General features: G+C 38.5%; 1 protein-coding gene across 2 annotated transcripts in view; it reads left to right on the forward strand.

Moving 5' to 3' along the window:
* The window catches only part of FBN2 (fibrillin 2), a 149,941-nt gene that overhangs the window by 24,552 nt on the left and 98,505 nt on the right, over window positions 1–26,884 (forward strand). For both annotated transcript variants that reach the window (XM_005154899.3, XM_005154898.3), the window contains exons 6-7: window positions 6,776–6,973; window positions 19,612–19,737. In XM_005154899.3, the coding sequence (XP_005154956.3) occupies window positions 6,776–6,973; window positions 19,612–19,737 (324 nt within the window). The remainder of the gene's footprint in view (window positions 1–6,775; window positions 6,974–19,611; window positions 19,738–26,884) is intronic.

The raw sequence follows: 26,884 nt of genomic DNA on the forward strand, positions 1-26,884 counted from the left end.
GCTATTGGAAATCAAACATTAAGCTGTCAGGCTGTAACAGAAAATCTTTCTGCACTCCCATGTTGCAACTACAAAGCTTTGCTGGTAGAAGAGTGAGTGCTTTCAATGAGGATTTAAATGGCCTTGGCTTTGCTCTAGTCTTGTGGTACTTGGTGGACTTATGTCTTACCCTTCACTGTATGGTGGAAGGGAAAATCTCTGGCTTCCCTTTCGTTAAAAGTTTTGAGGTTTAGGGCTCAGGGCTTTGGGCATGGGCATTATTTGTTGTTCTTTATTCTGAAGGAGCCTAGTTGTGCACCAGAATGCCAGTATGGTGGGAATTCCTCTTAACAAAAAGGACAAGCGTAAGAGGAGAAAGCAGTAGGCAGCATGATACAGTTACTTCACTGCTTTGAACGCTGTATAGGTCAGGAAAGTAAAGATGTAAGAAGCTAATTTCAGCATAGTGGTTGTGAACTGCTGAATCTCACAAAAACTTATTCCTGTGATTTCTTATCTTCACATACACTTTGAAAAGGGGTAATTCAGCCTGGAATATGTTGTAATAACTGATGATTAATATTTTGGTTTATGTCAGCTTATGTCTTAAGTATTTCCTCAGAGAGGTATTTCATTAGGTCCTCACTATACAAACTCAGATGAAAACTTTATATAGTAGCAGGGTTTGTGGAAGTATAGAAAATATATACATTTACAACAAGTTCCAAACAAACCAAAATTGGAAACATTGCTGGAACCAAGATTCAAGCATATTTATTTCCCAGGTTTTATTTTACACTTCTAATTTTGTAGCGGCCAGTGAATGATACTTCAGTTCCCCATGGCAACAGTTTCTTCCAAGAGGTTTGTACATATATAGAAATACTTTGCTTCTGAAAACACCTAAATTCCATAAATGACAAAATCAAAGTGTTTGCATGCTTCTTTCTCTGCTTTTTGTGTGTATATTTTTCAAAATGTTTGTGTCTTTAAAATACTAGAAGTATTTTCCTGAATGTTCAGATTTATTACACAAATTTGCATTGCATTTCAGAAATAGTTAATTATATATGTTACTTTGGCTTCTTTTCCCATGTGTGTAGGTGTGTAAAAATGAATTATTTTTTATTAAAAAAAAATGGTTTAAGATCTGCCGATAATACTATACTAATACTTCATCTGCCTAATCCTGACATAATATCAATTATATTAAAATGTGTGTGCAAACCCTGGAATGCTGTTTTTGGAAAAAAGCTGCTTTTGCTGTTCCAACGAGGAAAATGAGAATGTGCTTAGAATGAACATGACAGCAGTACTGGTGGAAACTGGAATTTTGCTAAAAGCTACAAAGCTCGCATAGATGGCTGCATTGAACATGCTCTTTTCCTCTTTCGTTGAGAACTGTCCTCCACTTCTTTTTTGTTGCCATGTGTATATTAAGTTTCCTAATCAATGATGGGAATTGTGTGATGGAAAGTATTGCGTCGCAGGAGCTGGTCAGAAATGGTCATGTGGGACCAGTAGAAGAGTAGTAAAAACTCAACCAAAAATGAAAGCTGTCAGCTGTTTAAAAATGTGAAAGCCTTCATGATTTATTTGACAAAAACCTTTTCCGATTAAATGGCTCTTCTTCACTATTACATATGAAAATAAATGTAATAAAAATCATTGTTTCAGACAATGACTAAAGAACCTTGTGGGGACGTGTCTCAACTTCAAGTTAGCCACAATTTACTATTCAGGCTTGTTTTAAGTTAACTTCTTAGTCTAAATAGCTGTACTGCCCATAGACTAATTTTTTTCCAGGAGAAATTAATAGCTTTGCCAAGTCTCTTTCATTCCCAGAGAGACTAGCTCTCATTTGCAGCCGACAATCTTTTTTCCATAACTTGTTGGATGTCACCTTTGAAAAAAATGCTTTTTATTTATAGGAAGCCTGAATCAGTACAATTCATCTAACTTCTTGTTACCTTTGAAATTTCCCTTATCGTGAACCCTCAGTGTTGGCAGCCAAGCATTACTGTAGAAAGAACAATTTTCTGTATTAGGATGATTAAAGTGTTGAAGGAAAAACAATTTTAGACAATCTTTAATAAAACAAACATATGTACCTTTGTAGTGTTTAAATATCTTTTTGCATATTGTGACTTATGATCTGTGCATGTTGGAGTTGAACAAGAAGAGTAATATTTGCATAGGCATATGTTTCAGATTTGTGGTCTGAACTCAAGTACAGCTATGAGTATTACCAACCCTTTCATACTCAGATGAAAAGTTAATCAAGGAAAGCCCTGGTCTCCCATTTTTTGGAAGCACAGGGTCTTGGTAATGCTATCAATAATGCAGAATCAGTGGGAGAATGGGGTATGCCTTTCTCTTCCAATCCTGCTGGTATTACTCCTAAATCTCAGATTGTGGGATTTCCCATTGTAGGAAGATGGAGCACAGTTACAATTTGAATTATCAGAACACTGAAATTTTGCATTGCATAGGGGAAAACTCAGGTACAGTTTCTTTTCAAAATCTCATCAGTAATCAAGGAGCAGGAGCTGGAAGAAGCAAAAATACAAATTTCAGGTTTGTGGAGACCTCTGAATATTAGTACAAATTACAGGGAAATTTGCTGCGGCATCTTATGAGAGGTGTGATACAGACAGTTGCATCTCCAGCATGTTTCCTGTTGGATCATTTTCTAGCAAGGTGAATTTAACTTCAGATCTTTGCTAATAGAAGTTTAATCTCTCCACTCTCAGTGTTGCCTAACATGGAGTACAGAGTCTTGCGCTTTCACCCACTGTGCTAATTTTTCTTCTGGAAAGGAATAAAGTTTCTGGTAACCCTAACAGCAGGTACTACTTTCCAGCATTCAGGTCCTGTGTTATGTTGTTTATCTAATAATGCTGATGTATGAAATTAATTTTAGAGGTCAACAATAATAAGCTATTTATTATACTTGAGCCTGCAGGTTGTAATTACTTATTTTCTCATCTTTTCGTGAATATTTGCTAAATCATACTTCTGGGCAGAGGTACTGTAAAAAGACTTTATGAAAGGCAAATTTGCTTTGTAAGGAAGTAAAGCATACTTGTCAAATATTAGGTTTTGTTCATTAATTGATGGGGGTGGAAAGACATTTCAGACCTCCTTTACTCACTCCTTATGTGACTCATACTGATCAACATGCTTAATCTTTTCAGTATTTTATTTTTAGTAATGAAAGTATCATTATTCTGCATAGCTTAAAGTTAAAAATATTTACTCCAAGACACATTGCTTCCTTGTTCAGTTATGGTTCTATGGAGTTTTGTTTATATAAGGGACCTTGCAATTCTTCCTACCAATCTTTCTAGCACTCACAGACATTAAATACAGGATTTGTGATATTATGCTGCTCCAGCACTACACAGCTTTTTTATTTTTTATTTTTTTTACCTTCCTTGAACTTTTGCATAGGCTTTATGTAGGTGTAGAAGACTACCACTGCCACACAGGTAGCACTGTTGGGCTTCACAATATTTACAGAAACAGTATGTCGGTATTAACAGCCTTCAGTTAAAATTTCAATCTGCTTGCTCAGGAAAAGAATCTTCAAGTGTTCATGTTCTTTCAGGTAACTTGCAATGGGCATTCTAATATGTTCCTAGGTGCCTTTTTTACTTTTTTGCTTTTTTCTTTATATCTCACTTTTCCTCTTTTCAATTACCTGAGAAGAGGTAAAATTTTCATGAGCAGGAGTAGTTAGTTAACACAGTATGAAACTGTGGAGGCTAAGTGTGACAAAACTCAGATAGAAACTGGATCCTTACATGTGTACCGAAATATTTTAGCGTGTTGTCCTGTATGAAAAATGGTAGCTGGGATGTTAAACACAATGTTTCAGGCTTTTGAGCTAGTGGGTGTTAGAAACCAGTGGAAACTTAGTGTGCCAGAAAGATTATCCCCTGTCTGCTTAGAGCAGGCCTTTTACACCTTCATCTGAATCATCTGGTTTTGCCAGAGATACAGGAAGACAAAATAAGTAGATGAATGTCAGATCACACCCTACACTAGAGCTCTTAAATTTCTAGTCCTTGTTGCAGGCTCTCTCTGAAATCACCTTTTTTAAATTATAGATGGAATTAGAACAGACTTAAAACTTTTTAGAAGAACTAAAAAGATCCTAAAAACTAGGATAGATGGATAGTCCAATTTGTGAATGCAGAATGCACTTCTGTGGAAGAATAGAAATGCTGTAGTATAGTGAAGTTTAGAATGCTTACTATTTCCATGGGGTTTTTTTATGTTGATGCCAAGAAAAAAAGTACCTAATAACTTCAATTATATTAACAATTTAGATTGTTGATAAAGGTTGTCTTAGAATCACAGAATCATAGAAACATAGAGTAGTTAGGGTTGGAAAGGACCTTAAGATCATCTAGTTCCAACTGCCCCTGCCATGGCCAGGGACACCTCACACTAAACCGTATCACCCAAGGCTCTGTCCAGCCTTGTGTTGAACACCACCAGGGATGGAGCACTCACAGCTTCCCTGGGCAACCCATTCCAGTGCATCACAAACCCTTACAGTAAAGAACTTCCTCTTTCCTATCCAATCTAAACTTCCCCTGTTTAAGTTTCAACCCAACACCACTTGTCCTATCACTGCAGTCTCTAATGAATAGTCTCTTGGCAGCATCCCTATAAGCTCCCTTCAGATACTGGAAGGCTGCTATGACGTCTTCACGTAGCCTTCTCTTCTCCAGGCTGAACAGCCCCAACTTTCTCAGCCTGTCTTCATATGGGAGGTGCTCCAGTCCCCTGATCATCCTCGTGGCCCTCCTCTGGACTTGTTCTAACAGTACCATGTCCTTTTTATGTTCAGGACACCACAACTGCACACAATACTCTTAAGTGAGGTCTTAGGAGAGCAGAGTAGAGGGGCAGGATCACCTCCTTTGACCTGCTGGTCACGCTCCTTTTGATGCAGCCCAGGATGTGGTTGGCTTTCTGGGCTGCAAGTGCACACTGAAGCTGTACCTTACTATTAGCCTGAATACGCTTGTTTTCATTTCAAGTTGTAAAATCTTACTTTTTGCTCTTAGAATAGAACACCATCCACTATTCAGACTCTTCCCCTTTGTACTTCATATTGGATAAACTGAATGGGTAAAGAATTTTAAAATGTCAGTCATCAGGATCCATAATTTATTTTAAAAATTCATCTCTCTCTGATTTGGTATGGGACTTGGATGTAATTAAACTGAGACCATTGTAAAGCTGCTTGTCTTCCAATATGTTAGATGAAAGATCACTGAAACTTGTTTCTAATGAACAGGATTTTTTTTTTTTGCAATGTCCATACTTTACTAAAAGTATTATCTTTGTGGATTCGTAGACACAAGCAAAGCTCAAATGTATGACTCTGAAGATTATTTTGTAATGAAAGTCAAGAATAATTAAAATGCATAGTCATTACCAAGTATTTAAAAATCTTTTATTGTTAGGCATCTTTGCTGTGGATACTTACGTGCTTGCTCAACTTTATTTAAAGTGAACAGCCCAGTTGAAATTAATTGCCAATAAATAACTGTGCAAAAGTCTTTCCCAGACCGCTATCTGAATTAACCTTATCAAAGATAGGGAGCAGAACAATTATTTCTATTTGAGCTACCTTTTACTTGAAGGGCTTTTTTGTTTTTGTTTTTTTTTTCTTCTCCAAATATATCAAAGGTTTTACTTTTATTCTTCAGGGTGAAAGTATCAGATTCTAGAAGGCAGCAATTGTCCCATCTGTAGCTTGGTTGTGAGACCAACTGCACACTAAAGAAAGTGTATGGAAGACACTGTGTGGCACACATACCAGTACTGGAGTCTGTTTTGAGTAGGAAAAAAGATACGACAGGATTGTCAGGAGAACAGCCATACCCCTTCTTTCTTGTTATGTTTTCTTTCATGTGACTGAGTATCAGTTGAAGCTTTGCATATTCTTCTTCCCCTACCTCTGAAAGTTTAAATAATGATAGAAAATTTGGCTTATAACAACCATCTATTTCTCTTTTTTTTTCCTAGAGAATTTCAATTAATTGTTGTTCCCAGTTTATGCGGCCTCATAAAGTCAAAAAATCTTTCTCTTTATACAGGTTGAACCTTAATGAGTTAAGTACAGGAATCTGACTAAGAGTTTATTTTCCTGTAGTTTGTGTGCTATATTCAGTGTACTCAGTATAGTTTGAATAGGTTGTTTTATCTCATGTTATGCCTCTGCAGATAAATGGTGGTTTACCAATTAGTTCTATATGGTTAACACTATTCTGCACTAAGCTTTCCAGCAGGAATGTTGATTCTGTGACAGTCGCTGGCATGGACTTTGATTGATGTGAACAAATGTGTGCCTTCTGTGGTTTGTGGTTCCCTACCATGAATTGCCATGAAGTAACTTATGAACAAGTAAACCAGATCCAGTCGTTGTTTGCTTAATCTGATCAGCTCTTTTGATTGTGTGCTTGTTTGTTTGTAAAATTCTTTCAGTTACTATGGATTTTACTGAATACATTGTCAGTGCACAGATCAGTTTTGGGTCCAGCTGCCTTTCATTACTTGCATCTATCAGAAAGAAGTAATCGAGAGATAAGACAGCCTTATGAAAATAATTATCTTCAGTGGAAAGTGTAATGCTGTTTCTGTAAGCAGTAATACATTTCCAGGTCCTTTGGGGATTTTCTTAATATAGGTATCTACTGGATTAAAAATTGATTCCTTCTATAGATACTAGTACACTTTCTTGTATAATACAGTGATCTTTCCTTTTTTTTTCCAGATTACAGAACAGGCCCATGCTTCACGCAAGTTAACAACCAGATGTGTCAGGGCCAGCTGACAGGAATTGTTTGCACAAAAACACTCTGTTGTGCAACCATTGGGCATGCATGGGGTCACCCCTGTGAAATGTGCCCTGCTCAGCCTCAACCGTGCCGCCGTGGCTTCATCCCTAATATTCGCACTGGAGCATGTCAAGGTAAGTCTATGGGTTTACATTACACATGACTGTTGTTTTGCTTATAATGAGTCTTGAGAACCTGCAGTTCACTTAAAATTGCTGTTTTCTTCGCATGTGTTTTGTGTCTCACTTGGATAAAGTTCAGATATGCTTTTCTGCCTCCAGATTTTAGCTAGTGTACATGAAGAAAATAATTCAAATGCCTGGAAAAAATGAATGCCAGTCAAGGAGCCACAAATACAGAGCGCAAAAAGGCTGAGATGTCTGTTGAGTACAGCCATCAAATACTGCAATAGAGCAGCAACCAGGCAGCTGGCTTGTGTTGCTGTAACTAATGTATATTTTATTCATTCTACTGAAAAAAAAATCACTATTTCTTGCTACTGAAGCAGTTACTTTGTGGTTGGGAGTTTTTATATAGACCTTTTTTTAATTCTGTCGTTTAGATAAAGCCTATAGTGAACCATCTAGATGCTGTGTTTGGATTATTTGCATGAGTAAGGAAGGACTTTAGTCTTCTGTGTTTGTATTCATAAAATGTTTGAGAAATTGAAAAGTCTTTTTGCCTTGTCCAGTATCTCTTTCTGTGATGCTAAGAAACTTGCTGCTCTTTCTTTTTGTTGGTACTGGGATCCACCTATCTTGAAAGATACATATCTGTTCTGCTCTAGCTACTTGGCTAAATTTTAGAACAAACTGTATAAAGAACGCTTTAACAAAGGACACTAGAACTCCCAAAGGAGTTCTACTTTTCTGTTACAGGCTGGTGCACACAGTCAGTTTGCATGCTGTGTTGTTTTAGAACCTTTCAAAGAAGCACTGGAAACCAATTAGATACTTACTCCACTCTTCCCCCTTGAGAGAATAAGGTTCAGAGTCTGAGGTACAACAGTCTGTTGTTGCATTAATGAGTGTGCACAGTCCACCTTGTTTGAGGAACGAAGGTATCTAGTGCCAATCTATTTTGTAGTATCATCTCGGTGGTGGCTTACAGTTGTGTGTTGACCAGCGTGAAGGATGCTCTGGTGCTGCTTGCCAGTTGTTCCAATTGGAAAACAGTGTCTCCAGTAATATAATGTTACCCCTAATGTTGCTATATGGGATAAATCAGTCTACCCATCCTGTTACACATTTCAGCCATTGAGCCACATTCATTTCATCCCAAATGTTTCTAGGTTTCCCTGACAGTTCTGCCCACTTAAGTAGTGCAACATGAGGCATCCATTTCCTAGGGCAGAATAGAATGGGTGCAGGCAGCTGGCTGACAGGCAGGTTTCCTAGGTTTCATTTTTCCACCAATCAAATTTGGGATAGGCGTATTTGTCACTATACAGCTGTACCATACCTGAGAGTGTCTGTGCCACCACAAAAGTATTCTTTCCCCATATGAATAAAGCTCGATGTATAATATGAGACCAGAAGGCCCATTTCTCTTGAGGTGGGTTGATAAGTTTAAACTCCCCACTTTTTCGTTTTGACCTAAGTGAATGTGGCAGGAAACATCTTGTATTTGAAACAAATTTTAAATTAGTGTGGGAGTCATTTTTTTGCCACTTCTAATTTGAAGCATTCAGTGTCCCATGGAGTACTGATGCATTTTTTGCCTGGATCTGGCATATCACAATCTTGCATTCTACAGGAAACAGAGATGTTAGGTTTTGATGCATTAAAGTGGGATAAATGAAATCCATTGCTTGGGGTAGTTGAATCCAAGTTCCACATATGGGTGGTGTTAGTTGTAGTCCAGCTATCTATACTTTCTGTGCAGCTTTCACTCAAAGACATGGGATCTGAAGCTAGAGGTATACATCACATTTGACTACCTTTTGTGGTATGGAGGGGAAGTGCTGTTTTAGATTTGTTTGCTATTGTGTGTCAATGCCTGAGCCATAAAGGTTTAAAAGCAAGCTCTCAGCTAATGTTGGAGTGGCAGTACAGGCAGAAAACACGTGATCATTCATGTCCACATATAATTCAAATTCCATTACCATTTGCAAGACTATATTACTTTTAAACCCTCCCTGGGTGGAAGCATCGGTCTGCATAGCGGTGCTAATGGCAATCAGGAAAAAGAGGCCAAGCCACTTCATATTGGCATGCTTCAGGTACCTGTGATGCTACTAAAAGTGCAACTGGTTGGCCATATGCTACCAGCACCAGCCCTGCACCACACCCTTCCAGAACAGAGCTATGGGATTTGCATTCTTCCAGTTCTCCTCCCCATTCCTCTGGGAGCCTGGGGCTGGGGGGGGGGGGGGAGGGGGCAGATGGGGGGGCGGTGGAGGCTGGGGGAGGCTGTGCGTATAAGGGAGGGAGTGAGCAAGTGGCTGTGTGGTTCTGAGTTACCAACTGGGTTTAAACCATGACAACTATCCCACCACTGAGCATAGAATCATTTGCTGTTTCCATCTTAGACCTATGTCAAAGCTGTGCCAAAACAGCTGTGCCAAAAATCAAAAAAACCTGCATGAACCCATACTGACCCGGTTGGTAGCTAGGGACAAACTTCTCTCCCTCCAGTAAGACCACTTAGTATTCTTGCTGTGCTGGCAGCATGGCCTCAGCAGAGTACAATAACCATGTACCATACAAGTGAACCATATTATGCTGTTCTGAGTTGTGAACTCATCCATTCCTTTTGTACAGAACAGAAAAGAAAGCAGATATGGTAGGGAAAGGGCAGACAGTTACCTTGGATCCATTTGTAAGGAATTTTTAGGGTCTTGTTTTCAGGAGTCTGGATGCTCCAGATGATATTAAGTATGCTCAGAAAGAGGTGTTGTTTAAGCCCCTTGGTGAGGTGGTTGAAAGATAGTGCTTGTCCAATCTGTGAGACTTGAAGCAGTCTCTGGGGAGTTGATAGGTTTGGCAAGGGCAGTCCAGGTGGAAAAGCCTAACCAATCTGTTAAACGTATCTGCACCAGTGGAAATTTAGCTTGGCCAAGGCTGCCCACAGGTGGATTCCCAATCATAAAAAAAGTTTGTGGAGCTGTAGTGCCTCTTTTAGGTCAGGAACAAAAACAATTTTAACTCAGTAATGTCACTTCATCAGGAAGATGCAATACCACCCACACTGAGAGGTTGGCCACCCACTCCTTGCATGTGAACACATGTGCACGGGGAGATACCCAGGTTTGCCACTAAGACAAGAGGTAAAACAAGAAATCTGGTCTCCAATATCAGTCAACATCTTACAGGGAATCTATTAGGGCCTAGGCCTATGATGACAAGTGGAACCCCCTTGATGTCTCATCCAAAAAGTTTAAGCTGACATACCTGGGACACCAGGCAGGATATGGACACTACCAGTTTTCTGCCAGTGGGGTAGTAGTGTACTGAATGGTGCCTAGAGCCTCTCTGGTGTCTCTATAAAATGGATTAGTGGATGAGCAGTCTGCATCCTTGCCACACTGGCTGGCTTCACAGACAGCTTTGACCATGGCCCTTAAAACTGATAGGAGGTTTCTTATGCATTAATTCTAGTGACAAACCTAGTCTAAACCTTACCTCCACCACCTGGTTCTGAAGTCTTTCTGGCCTCTCATCCCACCTGAAGATTTAACCTGAAGTTCCACAGGACCTTGTTTGAGGGTTCTGCCCTCTTTTGGGGGTTTTGGTTGGGTGACATCTTCATTGCACCCAATAGTTTTAGCCACCTATATTAGCTGATTTATGAACTTTCCATAATTGTTTTGCCCATTTTGCATTGAATGGGTAGTACTAATTAAGACTAATTTGAGGCTGAGTCCCAGCCTTTGTTTGAGTGGTCCTTATTTATTGAGGCTCAGGATCAGATACGATGATGAATCTGAAGCTTTTCATCATTATTGCATATCCTTGGATCAACAAACTGTTCAACAGCCAACTATACTCATCCGTTAGCCAATCCCTGAGTAGAGCGAGCATGCATATGTGGTTGTTGTCCTCACTCCAGTTTAGGGACACCCTTTGCCCAGTAGGTGGCTTGGATGGTCAGGGAACATAGTGCTTCCCTGTTGCCAGCTCCCCAGCCTCCCTCCTGCACTTTTTCCTGACTAAAAACTACTCAGTCACCTCCTCTGTCATGAACTCATTTTACCCACTTGATTTTAAGCTCATCAGGCCATTTAACAGACTCTCTTTGTAACTTGGCCAGATCAAAGCAGGAAAAGGCAGTGGTCTTAACTACATCCCCAGCAGATATCCCATTGAACTGAGCTGCACTCTTCCTGGTGGTGTCTGTGCTCACTGCCTTAGCAGTGCACTGTCTGGGCCCTGCGGGAGGGAAGACTGGACTCCAATCAAAGCACAGCCCTCCCCACAGAGAATTACATAGTTAACAGTGCTTAGTAAGGTTGGTATTTGGGCTGAAATCAGGTGCTGTAAATTAACAGTTCTTTGAATTCTGATTATGGTCTGTGTAATGAAATGAGTTAAAGAGAGAAAATTCCTTTTGATTTACTAATCCCTAGTGAATATAGGGATAAATAGAGGTTAAAATAATTTTGTGTGACAGATTTTTTTTGTTTGGTTTGTTTTGTAATTTCATGAAGTGTCTATGTACTGTTCTGTCTCCATGTATCCATATCTTACACCTTCCAAAACCCATATGGGACAGCACAGCTGGGATTTTGCAGGCATTGTATGAGTAAGCAGATCTCTGTGGCAAGAATTAAGGTCCTTCTTAGCAAAGTGGTAAAGTTTACTAGAATGATCTGCTCTAATTTTTCATACAGGTGATTCCCTGTAGTGCTGGAGAACTTTAATTCCATTTTTATAAAATAACAAAAGGCATACAGTAGCAGGATTTGTTTGTGTTTATGTATGTGTTAGCAAGAATTTCTGATACGTAATTCAGAAAAAATGCTTTGACATTGTCTCCCATAGGATACTGATGTACAGGCTGGATGAGGAGGTGGTGAGGTTGATGGAAAGCTGGCTGAATGGCCAGGCCCAGAGGGCCTGCAAGTCAAAGTCTAGTTTTAGAGGATCAGTAAAGCAAAATCTAGTTGGAGGCCAGTGACTAGCACTGTAGCCCAGTGGTCAATACTGGGTCCAGACATGTTTTCATCTTCATTAGTGATATGGATGGTGGGGCAGAGTGCATTTTCAACAAGTTTGCAGATGACACCAAACTGGGAGGGGTGGCTGATATGCCAGAGGGTTGTGCTGCCATCCAGAAGGTCCTTGACAGGCTGGAGAAATGAGCTGACAGGAACCTCATGAAGGTTCAAGAGGAGAAATATGAAGTCCTGCACATGGGGAAGAACAGCCCCAGGTGCCAATATTGTTGGGTGCTGGTGATCTTAAAAGAAATATTGCATAAAAGGACCTGGGGGTCCTGCTGGACACCAAGTTGAACGTGAGCCATCAGTGTGCCACTACAGCAAAGAAAGCTAATGGTATCCTCAGCGGTGGAAGAAAAAGTATTGCCAGTAGGACAAGGGTGGTGATCTTTCCCCTCTTGTCAGCACTGGTCAGGCCAAACTTAGGAATGCTGTGTTGAGTTCTGAGATCCCCAGAATAAGAGAGAGATTTTGGTGTTTGAGTCCAATGAAAGGATATGAAGATGATGGAGGATCTGGAGGATTGTTCCTTTAAGGAAAGGCTAAGTGAGCTGGGACTCTTTAGCCTGGAGAAGACCGCTTGAAAGGAGAGTGCAAAGAGGAAAAAGTGATACTCTAAGTGGTGCCCAGTGACAGGACAAGAGGCCATGGGTGAAAAATGAACGTACACAAGTCCATGGGACCTGATGAAATCCATCCGCGGGTCCTGAAGGAGCTGGCAAATGAAGTTGCAAAGCCACTGGCCATCATATTTGAAAAATCATGGCAGTTAGGTGAAGTTCCCAACAACTGGAAAAAGGGAAATATAACCCCCATTTTCAAGAATGGAAAAATGGATGACCCAGGGAATTACAGACCAGTCAGTCTCACTTCTGTGCCTGGCAAAATCTGTGAGCAGATTCTCTTGGAAGGCATGCTAGGACACATGAAAAACAACAAGGTGCTTGGTGACAGCCAGCATGGCTTCACTAGGGGGAAATCCTGCCTGACCAATTTGGTGGCCTTCTATGATGGGGCTACAAAAGTGATGGACAGGGGTGGAGCAGTTGACGTCATCTACCTGGACTTGTGCAAAGCATTTGACACTGTGCCACATGACATCCTTGTCTCTAAATTGGGGAAACATCAATTTGATTGGTGGACCACTCAATGGACAAACTGGATGGCCGCACGCAAAGAGTTGTCAATGGCTGAATGTCCAGCTGTAGACCTGTAACAAGTGATGTTCCTCAGGGATTGGTGTTGGTACCAGTCTTATTCAACATCTTTGTCGCTGACATGGACAGTGGGACTGAATGCACCCTCAGCAAGTCTGCAGACGACACCAAGCTGTGTGATTTGGTTGATGCAGTGGACGGAAGGAATGCCATCCAGAGGGACCTTGACACACTTGTAAGGTTCCAACCTCATGAAGTTTAACCATGACAAGTGCAAGGTCCTACACATGGGTCAGAGCAATTGCAGACACAGCTACAGGTGTGGCAGAGAAGAGATTCAGAGCAGCCCTGTGGAGAAGGACTTAGGGGTGTTGGTTGATGAGAAAATGAACATGAGCCAGCTTCAGTGTGTGCTCACAGCCCAGAAAGCCAACCGTATCCTGGGCTGCATCAAAAGGAGCGTGACCAGCAGGTCGAAAGAGGTGATCCTGCCCCTCTACTCTGCTCTTGTGACAGCTCACTTGGAGTATTGTGTGCAGTTGTGGTGTCCTCAACATGAAAAGGACATGGAACTGTTAGAACAAGTCCAGAGAAGGGCCACGAGGATGATCAGGGGACTGGAGCACCTCCTATATGAAGACAGGCTGAGACAGTTGGGGCTGTTAATCCTGAAGAAGAGAAGGCTGCGTGGAGACCTCATAGCAGCCTTCCAGTATCTGAAGGGGGCCTATAAGGATGCTGCCAAGAGACTATTCATTAGAGACTGTAGTGACAGAACAAGTGGTAATGGATTAAAACTTAAACAGGGGAAGTTTAGATTGGATATAAGGAGAAATTTCTTTACCATGAGGGTGGTGAGTCACTGGATGGGTTGCCCAGGGAAGCTTTTAATGCTTCATCCCTGGCATTGTTCAAGGCCAGGTTGGAGAGACCCTTGGGTGACATGGTTTAGTTTGAGGTGTCCCTGCCCATAGCAGGGGGGTTGGAACTAGATAATCTTAAGGTCCTTTCCAACCCTAACTATTCTATGACTCTATGATTCTATGAAGAACAGAAAAATCCTCCTCAACGTAGGGAAACATGTGAGGATGACCAAGCATTGGCACATCTTGCTTGGAGAAACTGTCTATTGTCCATCCATGGAGACATTTAAAAACATCAGGACGTGATCCTTGGCAACCTGCTCTAGGTGTCCCTGCTGTAGCAGGGCAGTTGGATTAGGTGACCTCCAGAGGTGCCTTCCAACCTCAACCAGTTTGTGATTCTCTGGAAAATATCCTGATTTAGGCATCTTCTGATGCTCATGGTGTTATGAAAGTTTTCAGGGAAGCTCCTCTTTTACTGTTTCACAAGAAGCTACTTAACGTCTTCCTTTTCTCACTGTTATTTCCCCATTCCTTCACTTTCAGTCTTCACTCTGACCCCATACATTTCAGCATGATTTTTAGTGCTGCTTTCCCCTACACTGCATCATAGTGCAGTGGCTTAAATTTGCACAAATCAAACAAAGTCAGTTGTTCTGCTAGATTTCTATTTCACGTCTCCTCCATAGGAGTTCTTGGTAAGAGTCCTCCATAAACATGAGTTAAAAAATAGAGAGAAAATCAAGATGTTGGAAGATTTTTAATTCTTAGAGAGTCAAACTTGATGAGGTGCATTTTTTTTTTATTTTTCCTTCAGTTTTCATTTACACAGAGGTATGGTTGACCTGAAACTACAACAAAAGCTATTAACTCAAATTCACTTCTGTGGGACTCCTCACAGCATTATCTTAGAAAAGCATCTATTTTTTTTAGCATACTTAAATTAGTTTTAAGCAAGAATAAATCCCGTATTTTTTTAATTGAAAATATTTGCTTTTCTGTTTCTCTGTGCTTACACTGCATTAAGCATCCAAATTACAGTATAGAGAAATACTTGATAGTGCTTTTCCTTATATGTCAGAAGTAGGCCTCTGTCTGCATTTAACAGCTTATGTTTCACTGTTCATCTTGAAGTGATTAGACATTCTTTTTATAACAATATCATAAACAGAAACAGTGTACTGAAGGCATGCACACTGGTTGCAATCTCCAAGTAAGTCAAACTCCTCTCTATGATGAGGATATTGGACAGATAAAATGAATTCTTAAACTTTTGCTGCCAAAGTGATGCTGCCGTAGCTTCTGATTCTTCATTTAAATTATGTGAGAGATCAGCAGAGCTCTTTAGCACCCGTGTCCACAATACTGTGTTTTTTTTTTTCGCCAGCTTATTCTGTGTGGCAAATATTTTGAAGTTACACAGTTAAGATCATTGCTGAATTCTGCTGGGAAGCATAGAAACAATGTGATAGTCTACTTTGTATGATGGGAAGTTTAAACAGCCGTCATTTTTGCTGCATTTTTGGCATTTTATTACAACATAGGAAAATGTGATTTCATTTATGTCTTCAGGAATTAGCACTGGATGATAGGAAGGCACAAACAGATGAAGGAAAGATTTTCCATTTTGAAAAGGAGAGATGAAGAATTTCTTTGTTCCACAGAATCATTACCTTTCAACAGCTGAGACAGTTTCTTTTAAGTTCTGAGTACTGGTAATTCCTCCCAGCCTACGTTCTGTGGTGTTTGCAGGTTGATAGCATGTTGTCCACTCTCTTCTGAATTTTCAGACCACCCTACTAGAGGAAGGGACTGGGTGCATTGCTCAACACTGTAGAGACAGTTTACCTTTCCAAATTCTGTATTATGGTACCTAGCCTGTAGAAATAAGATACAGGATTTCTCTATAGTTATATATGGACATTTTATAAAAAAGCGGTACAGCAGTGTTGTTCAAAGGGGGTCAAAAAAACCTCCAGCAGTCAGCTGAACTAGAAACTCTGTGAGGGAGCCAAGCGGAATGCTGAAGAGACAAATTTGGATTAAGATTCTTGCTACTACAGTGCAATACTGCAAAGAAATGCAATCAAGACTTAAAATTTCCATGCCAAACTCATCCTGGCAGAAAAAGGTGAATGAAGAGCTTAATCCAAATAAAAGGAGTAAAGAATGGGAGATCTGCGACTTGTGCATAGATAGAAGCTGCAATAGCAGGTATGACTGCACAGAGGTGAACTGGGAAGAGGAAAATAAAAGAGTCAAGATAGAGATCTGGGAGGGAGGATGTGCTACAAAAAAATTTAAAAGAGGGGAGTATTAGCAATTCAGGAAAGAGTTGTTCTGTAAGTGTGATAACTCCTATCTGAATTGCCAAATGAGACCGGTATTAAATATTTTCTCTGTGGATTTTAGAAATGGATACAGTGATATGGGTAATGTTTATTAATGCTTTTCCTTCTGCCTTTTTTTTTTTCTTCTTCTCAGTTTTACAGAGACTTTTTTTGAATGAACACAAACCTCCTTGGTGTTTGGTAAAACTGTAATTTTCTCACATATAGATTAGACCAGAATCGCACAGTCCATAGTTTGAATGCTTGGCAGTTTTTAAGCAAATGAATCAGCAGATAGCCTAGCTCAGAAGTTGATATGGACATGTCAAAATTAGTACAACTTACAAGCCATACTGTCGGAATATAGGTTATAATTTCAATGTGCATTGCATATCAATGGATGACAAAATTTGACTTCTGAGTATAAAGATTCTCCTACTCTTCACAGGATGCCCATGTTGCAATCTTAGTGTATTGTTAACGGCTCTTTAGCACCTTTTCAAGATTAATTATGTTCTCTGAGTAATGTGCTTGTGTAGAACATTATGGTAGTGCTATTTCATTTTTGCCATGAACAGCTTTCTGAAAATTGAAGAAGCAAACCCAATCAAAATTGATCCTTTAAATTAATATGTTTTTTGTTTGTTTGTTTTATTTTGAGGGTTTTTTTGTGAGTTTTTCTTTTTTTTGGGGGGGGGGGGGGCTGGGTTTTGTTTTATTTGTTTTTTTGTTTCTTCTCCCTCCTCCCCCAACAACTCCTGTTCAGTCATTTCTTGAACAGGAATTGTGGCTATTCAATTTGAGAGAAAATTTCTATCTGGGTAATTGTTATTACTAGCATTGTAGACGAAAAGTGCCTTCTCCAATATTTGTATATAAAATCTGAGAGAATTTGTTTTTCCTGAGCTTTTTGGTTCTGCAGAGTCTACTCATCAGAAAGGGAAGCTGAATTTGGCTGTTTTCAGAGGTACATGTTTAAAGTTAGCTGTGCAAATCCCACAGGCATTTTGCAGAGAAAATTGAAAAAGAACCTTTTTTTCGCTTGCTAAATATTATCAAACCTTTGAACACATGGAAACTTTCTACTGAATCTATAGCATATTGAACCTTTATATACAGAAATATATCTAAAGAACTATTAATCTGATTTTCTGTTCATGGCAAAAAGTTTATTGTGTTAATGTGGTTGGGGTTTAAAAACATAAGTAAATGGATAATTAATATTGGTTTAGCCTGACTGTCAAAGATACAACAAAGTAAATAAAATAACCTTCATTTCAAATTTATTGTATTTTCAGAAAAAATATTCTTATATCTTAAAATGGCATTTAGGAAGCAATTCATACAATATGCCCTTTTAAGAAAATACTTTTGTCCTTTCTCAGTTCCAAAACAGTAATGGTATATTACAACAAGCTTTGTTTTTCATCAAAAGGGGATACTTTAAGAAAAAAAACCAAACGGCAGGCTTGTACTATTTGTATATGTTTTTTCAGTTAATGCTAAATATACTTACTATCTTCACAGTTTAATACGACTCACAATAGTTAAATTAAGCCCTCACAAATTAAGATTGGTATTAACAGAGAAAAGCAAGGTAGTGCATGTGATTCAAAAATCTGTAGGATCTCACCTTGCATAGATACCATTTGTGCTTTCTTCACTGGACAAGCACTGTGCTTGGGATCAGCTTTTCAGACTTTGCATTTATTTGTCCTTTTAAAAACACAAGATTGGAATTGACATAAATTAACGGAATCAGTAGATCTTAAGCTTTTATTTACTTTGAAATTTCAGTGTTACTTTTTTGTTTCTGGGAAGCACTCATTTCCTGCTGCTACTGCTGCTACTGCTGTTTGTTGTTATTCGACATCTGTGACTTGCAGAGCTGTGAAAAATACGCAGTGGTTATTTTTAACCACTGATCTGCTGACACAAAGGCTTAATTAAAATAAGCATTAATAACTGACACAAAGCACAGGCATACTGAATATCATGAATGCAGTTTGAGGCCTAAGGGTCAAAAGCCAAATGCCATATTAGTCTTATTGAGAAGGGAGCTACTGAGTGGGCTGGGTGTGAATAAATGATAGAACCCATTTTCTGTCTAATGTTGCTAAATCATGTTCAATTTTCTTAAAATATTTCAGAGATGAAAAGTTTGCTTTCCAGACCAAGTAGATTGTACCAAGCACTATTTATTTATTAAAAAAATACTTGCAGAAAATTTATGCTTCTGAGTCCTCAATCCGTTTCCAATCTGTTGGACACAGTATTGTGCTAATGAAATCAGCACAGATTCATGACCTAAATACAAACTTCTCTGGAATAATGTACTTAAACCCAAGTCCAGTGGTTAAAATAAGTAAAAAAATATATATATAAACCTGCGCCTTCTCCCTGGACTATGAGCAATTATACCTGCTTAAATGAAAAAACAGGTGGATGGACAAGGTTTTATCTATAACACAAACATTAGGAGTAACAAAACAAAAAACTGATAATCCACAAACTTGAGTGAAATTTCAGTGTCTTGTGGGGGCCTTGAGATAAAGACCATCCTCCTGACAAGGAATACTTTTTTCTGTTATTAATATGGTTGTCCTACCCCATCTGTATCTTGCAGTTCTCTACACTGAGTGGCAAAGAGCTGGGTGTGGGAAAAAAGTAGGCATAAAGAAAATGACAAAAAGAAAATGAACATGAATATTAAGAGGAAAGAGGCAATTTCTTCTGCATGTTAAATAAAGTTTACCATTGATTGAATACTGCATTGAAGGTAACAGAAAATTTTCCATTTCTGGAAATGGAAAATAGGATAATGGTTAGTATTATTTGTTTATTTGGCACTAATGAAAAATCTCAGGAAAAAGTACCTATCTTAAATAGGTATTTTAATCATAATAGAGAAAGGAATGAAATAAAATTGTGGATTTTATTTTGATAGGCAGTGTATTGCTTTAACTCTATAACTGAAATTCCATACTTAATTATAATTCAGGAACAGAAAATAGTATTAAATTGATCTCTTCATCTAGTACATTTCGAGCTTATATGGAATTAAACACAACACACATGGAGGTTTGGGTCATATTAGTGCTGTTATTGCTGTATTTTATATTAGTGGCTGAAGCACAGGAATATGCTGATGTTTCCTTTAGTTATTTTTAAGAATAATTTCAGAGCTTTCTGTCTATCAGCAAAATTCATGATGAAATTTTGTATTTCATGACAGGTAATCATTCTTTTTTGTCTTCATAGATGTTGATGAATGCCAGGCTATCCCTGGAGTCTGCCAAGGAGGAAACTGCATTAATACAGTAGGCTCATATGAGTGCAAGTGTCCTGCTGGTCACAAGCAGAATGAGGCAACTCAAAAGTGTGAAGGTAAGTGATGGTGTCATAGAATACACCTAAAAAATAGTTAAGTAAAGCATTAAAATGGAATGGAACTTAATGAAATAAAAGGTTCTGAATAGTTGTAGGGTCTGTTTCTACTTTGGTCTCATTTTGCATTAGATATTTTTTTGTCTGTCTGACTAAATGTGGGTAAAGACAGTGTTTATCCTGTTTCAAAATTTAGTACTATTGATAAAGACTGCATCTGTAAACAGCATATAACTGCAAGTTTATTACTAGGATTTTGTTTGTTTTCTCAAAAATATTCAAAATACTCCAATACATATGTAGGTATTTTCAGCCTACTGACAAGAGCGTGAAATGCAACTGTGGCAATTTTAGCAATGGTTATAAGAAATTACTTCTCTTACACTTGGTGTTGAAGAGCCTGGCTAAGTAAAAAAAAATAGGAAATGTCCTTCTTTTTTAGATAAAAAACCATGTTTGAGAACATAGACCATGTTTAATAAGCATAGTTTAATAAACATAGCCCATGTTTATTCAGTAAACTGTTCATACAATTAAAAGCAAGGGGTCTGTATAAAGTAATATGATAGAAAAATGATGAGGTTTTGTGGGTTTGATGAAGACTTCACTGATTTGAATGAAATTGCCATGCCTTCAAAAGAAATTAGAACGCTCCAACTTCATCCCAACAAGTAGGTACCTTCACATTCAAGTTGCACGGATAAGAGGACTGCTCGTTGAAGGCTTTGGCTTATGGTTAGGCAGCAATTTCAGTATATTACCAAATTACATTATACTCAGTATTCAATTACAAAGACATGGTTTGTGACCCATTTTGGAAGCTGCCTCAGAGTTTTCCTTAGTTTTGCTTACAATACAAATTAGATAATACAATCATTTTGAAAATCACACTTTATAAGTGAAAATGTTTCATTTTCACTTGGTTTTGTTTCAAGTAATACCGAAGAGTAAGTAAAAACAATATCCAAACTATTTTTCTCTGGTCCTTTCCTCCACCTCTTTCTGTTTTGTTTTTTTTTTTTTTCCTTTTTTTTTTTATCTTGACTAGTTTCAATTTCTGCTCAATACAAGCCTATCAAGGTACGCACAGAGGTTTAGGGCTTTGCAGGAAACCCAAAAATGATAAAACTGTTTCTTGTCTGTTTCCCGTGTTTTATAGACAAGGTGGTAATGCCAAAATTATACCAGTGTATTGCCATGATTACATAATTCCAACAATGGAACAAGAATGAAAACCAAGCCTAGTTTTAATTGGGATCTTTTATATATACATATATATACAGATATATATGTATATGCATATGCACACACACATATATATGTGTGTATATGTATGTATAAAGAAAGGCTTTGAGAATTCATTATCTCTCAATGTCAGATTTACAAGATAAAACTATAGACAGTCCTTTAAACAATTATATTTTCAGTTAGTGGGACTGATTATTTGAGTGAAGTTACATCATTTATATATACGGATTAGGCCATTGGGAAGGAGAGCTTTAATGCAGTTTTTTATTTAAAACATGATATAGAAATAATACAGTGTGGAGTATTCTGCTCACTTTTTTCTTTATGTATGGAAAACTAGATCGAGTATTAGTTACTGGCTACAAAGGACAAAATCCAAGTTGGAGTCAGTAACTAGGCAAGGTTCCAGTGTGTTCAGAGGCAGAGATGGAACCTTACACTAACTGTTCAGACCTTCCTTATTTAACAGCAAGTCTTCTACTTAATAAGCAAGGATTTGAGTTCCCCTGCTATATCCTTTGCCCTCAAACATCCAGATGTATTTTGCGGGTTAGTATTTTTTCTTCTGTGGTTCCTTCTGGAAATAACAGCTATTGTTAGAATAAGAAGGACTATTCATGTTGTGCTTTTTGTGCCATAATGGATTTTGCTAGAACTATGCTAAGCAGTAAATAGTGCTTTGCTGGGCTTTTTGCTTTCATTATATTCCTGTATTTATTTAAAAAGAGCCCAACCAAATGCCAAAAAGGCATACAGTAAGTTTATTGGATTTATTTTGAGCCTCTGATTACAGTTTACTGTACCTAACCTTTCAGAAGTTAATGGCAATTGTGTATCAGTGAAGAGGATGTAAGAGATCTGGAGCACTCCTGTGATGTGTTAAATGAACAAAAGAAAACCCCATGCCCTTCTCTTTTTTGGCATAAAATGCAAATACAATATATTAAGTTTTCATTGTCTTTTTAAGAATTAAATTCTGTTAATTTTTAGGACATTATCTTTCAGAATTAATGGAATTTGCATCTGTTTTGTTTAGAGATGGATTATATATAGGTAAACTGAAAGGAGAAATAAGTTTTCAGTTGTTCTTACTGGTTTATGTAAGAGATTGACTACTACTTATTAGTTATTCAAAGATCTAATAAATGTGTTCCACTTACTCTTTTCAGATTGAAAATACATCATACTCCTTGAGTAAATGTAGTTATGGCACCCTTTAAAATCAAAGGTACTGTAGGAGTTATGATACCTCTGGTGGTTTTCCAAAATATGGTACCATTGACATCAAAGAACTAGGACTGTATGAGAAAGGCTATTTTTTTTTTTAACATGGCACTAAAATGCAAAGAACCTTTTAAAAGAAGCCATTCTATTTCTGATTTTCATGCTTTAATGTGTAATTCCATTACACTCTGTGTTAAACAGGTTTGATACTACCAGGTATTACTGTGGACTAAAACTATTTTCAAGGAGCCTTTTTTCAGAACTCAGCAGTTGAGAGCACTTTTCCTGGGACTTTTAATTCAGTTATTCATGAATTCCTGCTTACCGTAGCAGTAAAAGTCATGAATTCTGGATGACAGGTAGTCAGCCTGGGGTTTTTATTGGCAGGAGTTCACCTATTAATGCTCACACCTGCAAAGTTTATGCCACACATTGGTTCTCAGATTAAGACTGGCTTTCTTGTCTCACGTGCAATATTGGAACCACAGCCATTCATGCCACCAGTATTTTTCACCTTTAAAACAGTGTCTCCCCTTACTATCTTTGAACCATATTCCCTAGGACCATTAATTTATGTATTTTTGAGGAAGGGAAGAGAGCCCCCCCAGTCAGCCATCCTAAAAATAGGTCTTCCTGAGGTAAAGTCTCAGAATTTCCAGTCACAAGGAATGGAGATTTTGTTGAAAGAATTGCACATGGAAGAACCAGGGAGGAGGAAAGAAAGACAGAGATTTAGCTCAAAAACTAGTGAAACAAAAAATCCATTTGCTCAGTACTGTTCCAGTAAGAAAGATTTTTTTTCCCCACAAGGGTTCTCCATGTTAATTGGTTAAAAAATAGACTTCTCTCTGCATAGGGGTGACTGGAGTCTTCTTTCCACATTGGTCATTGCCAAAATTTCAGGAAGGTACTTGTTTCCTTCCCAGCTCCCTGTCAGTCTTGGACAAGAGCCTTAGACAGTGTTAAACTCCTATGCATGTAGCCAGGTGAGAGCCAGGTCTATGTCTTGCAGCTTTGCAGAAGTGGCTTACTACTTTCTTCCTCTGTCTTGCCAGTGCTCCAAACTTCAGCTACACATTACCTCAATGGGCTTTGTGCTATATGACCAACTAGTTTGGAATTTGGTTTCCTTTGGTAGAAAGTCAGGTGTTGTGTTCTTGTAATTAGGATTACTGCCTTTAAAGTAACAGGTACCTATGCCAACAAAAGTAAAAACAAAGGGAAAATTTCCAGTTTTCAAGTGCCTGCTTGCTTTGAGTAGTTAGATTTTTAAAGATTCATTTTTCTTATGTTTATTTATTCTTATGTATAGTAGCTGCTTTTGTACCTCAGTTATTAAAAAAAAATAAAAAAGAAACAAAAAAGCTATTGAACCTACAAGATTTAAGAACCAATCTGTAAGAGAGTGACTGACTCATAGAATCACAGAATAGTTAGGATTGGAAAGAATCTTGTAAGGAAGAAAATAGTAAGATTGAAAGATCATCTAGTTCTAACCACCCTGCCATGGGTCTCACACTAGACCATGTCACCTATGGCTCTTTGGGCAACCTCTTCCAGTGCCTCACAACCCTCACAGTAAAGAACTTCTTCTTTACATCTAACCTGAACTTCCCCTTGTTTAAGTTTAAACCCATTATCCCTTGTCCTATTGCTAGAGTCTCTGATGAAGAGTACCTCTCCAGCATCCTTATAAGCTCCCTTCATATGAACAGCCCCAACTGTCTTCAAACTGGAGATGCTCCAGCCCCCTTATCACCCTCGTGGCCCTTCTCTGGACTTGCTCCAACAGTTCCATGTCCTTCTTATGTTGAGGACACCAGAACTGCACACAGTACTCCCAAGTGGGGTCTCATGAGAGCAGTGTAAAGGGCCAGGATCACCTCTTTCGACCTGCTGGTCACTCCTTTTGATGCGGCCCAGGATACGGTTGGCTTTCTGGGCTGCGAGCACACACTGAAGCCGGCTCATGTTCATTTTCTCATCTACCAATGCCTTCAAGTCCTTCTCCACAGGGCTGCTCTGAATCTCTTCTCTGCCCAACCTGTAGCTGTGCTTGCTATTGCCCTGACCTAGGTGTAGGACCTTGCATTTGGCTTGCTGAACTTCATGAGGCTGGCATTGGCCCACATCACAAGTGTGTCAAGGTCCCTCTGGATGGCATTCCTTCCCTCCAGCGTATCAACTGAACCACACAGCTTGGTGTCATTGGCAAACTTGCTGAGTGAAAACTTGAATGAAACAGATATTTGAAAACACTACATTTCTAGCACAGGGATTCTTAAATTGAACTCGCTCATGTATCACTGGCGGTAGTTGCTACCAGCTTTGTGCCATCTCATTCATGTCTACAGCATTTGCATCTCATACAGTACTTCCATGGTGATAACCTGTGATCACCATATTGCTAATCTCTTTAACAAAGTTTGAGTGCCTCTGAACTTTATAATTAGTCTTGGAATTTGTTTTTGGAACCACTACAGTAGTGATGAAAAATGGTAGTGTAGTATCTCCTAGAAATCAAAAGTGTGTTTTAACGGATGGTAAAAAAGGGAGTTTTCTTGCATGAAAGAAATGGCAGTGACTACCATTGGGAAGGTGTCACTTTCCATAAAAAGTAAGTTCTTCCTCCAGAGTCCTCATTTCATCCAGTTTTCATGCATGTCTTTCTGATACGATGTTTCAGACTGTTTGCATACAGAAGACAGTATTCATGTTTAAAAGACTTCCGGGTTGTGAAAGATCTGTACTGCATGAAAGATCTCAATCAGACATGCACCAGTTCTGGTTCTGTTTTGATTTGTACACAGTTTCATTGCATTAATTAAATCAGGTGGTAAGTAGTTCACCACATTATTATTGTCTTTAATATGGTAAATCAATGCAAGATTTCAGAGATTTTCTGTGGAATTAGTGGAGTTTTATTTATACCATCATATGGAATACTGGAATCTCTGCAGTGGGTAGTTATGAAATCTTAGGTGAAAGCATTATTTCTTAAAAGTGTTTTGATTTAGCAAAAATGGCATATTGTTTTGTACATCTTAGAGCAGATGTCTGAAATGTGGGGAGTAGTTTTGATCACTTTGTGACTCTTTTAATGTAAAATTTAAAATTTTTTCATCCTATAAATTGCTTAAATAACCTAAGAAAAAGACAAAAAATTCACTTTATCTGATTCTATTACATAGTATAAAACAAACGACAAAGTCCACAGGATGCTTATATGTTTGGACTAGTTAGGAATTCTGAAGACATGTTACCTGCAAGATAAATTGTCTTTTCTACAATGATACTCCAAGTGACATGTCAGTGGGAAAGGGAGTGTTTTATTCATATGTTCATTTTGCGAAGAATAGTTTGCCTATTCTTAGTGGTCTTGTGGCAAAACTTATTTTTCCTTTCAGTAAAAGGTGCTGTCTGTAGATTCATCTAAAGTGAGTTCTTCATATGTGTACCGTCCCACAGTGGGGTGTTAACCTTTTTAACATAGTCCCTGTGTGCACCAGATTTTTTTGATGCTGTTCAATTTCTTGGGGTGTGTGGAGAATATAAGAAAGGGAGGGAGCAAAGTCTTCATCACGTAAAAGCCTCCTGAGAACTATTTCTCAATTAGTCATTCATCTCAGGAGAATTTCTAGAGTGACAAGTCCAAGGATATGATAGGTCTGTGGAAAAGTACAAGGAATGGTCTGTGGGGTCCCAAGGCTTTCTTGAAAGGAATGTGAAGCCCTTCACAGTGTCATCACTAGATAATTTCTGTCATATGCTCTTTCTGGTGCTCCTCCTGCATGACAGTGTGGGTTCAACAGTCTTTTTTGTTTAGATTTTTGTTTCACAGTATGAAAGCTAATTTAAATTAATACTGCATCCAGACTTTTGCAAACAAGTCAACCTGAAGTCTGGTATCTGTGACTATGTTTTGTATCAAGCCATGCAAAATCTGTGGTATTACATCATCCCACGTGGAAAACATAACTCATCTCAAGATAGTTAGAAAGTTGGCTCACATTTTCCCATGTTTGCTCAGAATGCCTCCCATGTTACACCTGGGCCACAGTTCACATTTGTTGAAAGCCATTCAAAAAGCTAGTGTAAAGAGGTCACTTAAAAGCAAAATTAGGTTACTAAAACAACCGTAAAAATATTCATATGTCTAAAGATTGTCACAGTTTTAGAATGAAAGTTTTTAGTTAAATTTTAGTTACTTAAGTGGCTCATTTTTATAAATGGTCATGTTCCAGTCTTTATTCTCATGCTGTTCTTCATACTTGTAGTTCTTCCATTTCAGTTTGTTTTGCTGTGCTTCAAATCTCTAGCAATACAGTCAGACTGCTTCCTGCTGTTGCTTCTCATTGCCTGAGCTCCTAATTTTGCTTCCAGTTTGTGCTGGGAAAGTACATCTTGCTCTCAGGCTGGTGCCAAATGCCTTGCAACCCCTTGTTATGTACAGCAGCTCATTCATCAGCTTGATCACATCTCACTTTTTATATATTTGCATACAAAATTTTTTCATTGTTCAGATGAGAGCACTGCTTTTAGTTAACAGAAACATTTGAATGGATTAAAAATATCTGAAGTAAAAATGCAGCGTTTGGTTGCATTTGAACAGATTGGCTAAAATTCTTGCTTATAGTTGGAATATTAGAAGGCTAGAAAGCAGTCAGATCTGATA

The sequence above is a fragment of the Melopsittacus undulatus genome, chromosome Z (genome assembly GCF_012275295.1).
Source record: "Melopsittacus undulatus isolate bMelUnd1 chromosome Z, bMelUnd1.mat.Z, whole genome shotgun sequence".
Lineage (NCBI taxonomy): Eukaryota > Metazoa > Chordata > Aves > Psittaciformes > Psittaculidae > Melopsittacus > Melopsittacus undulatus.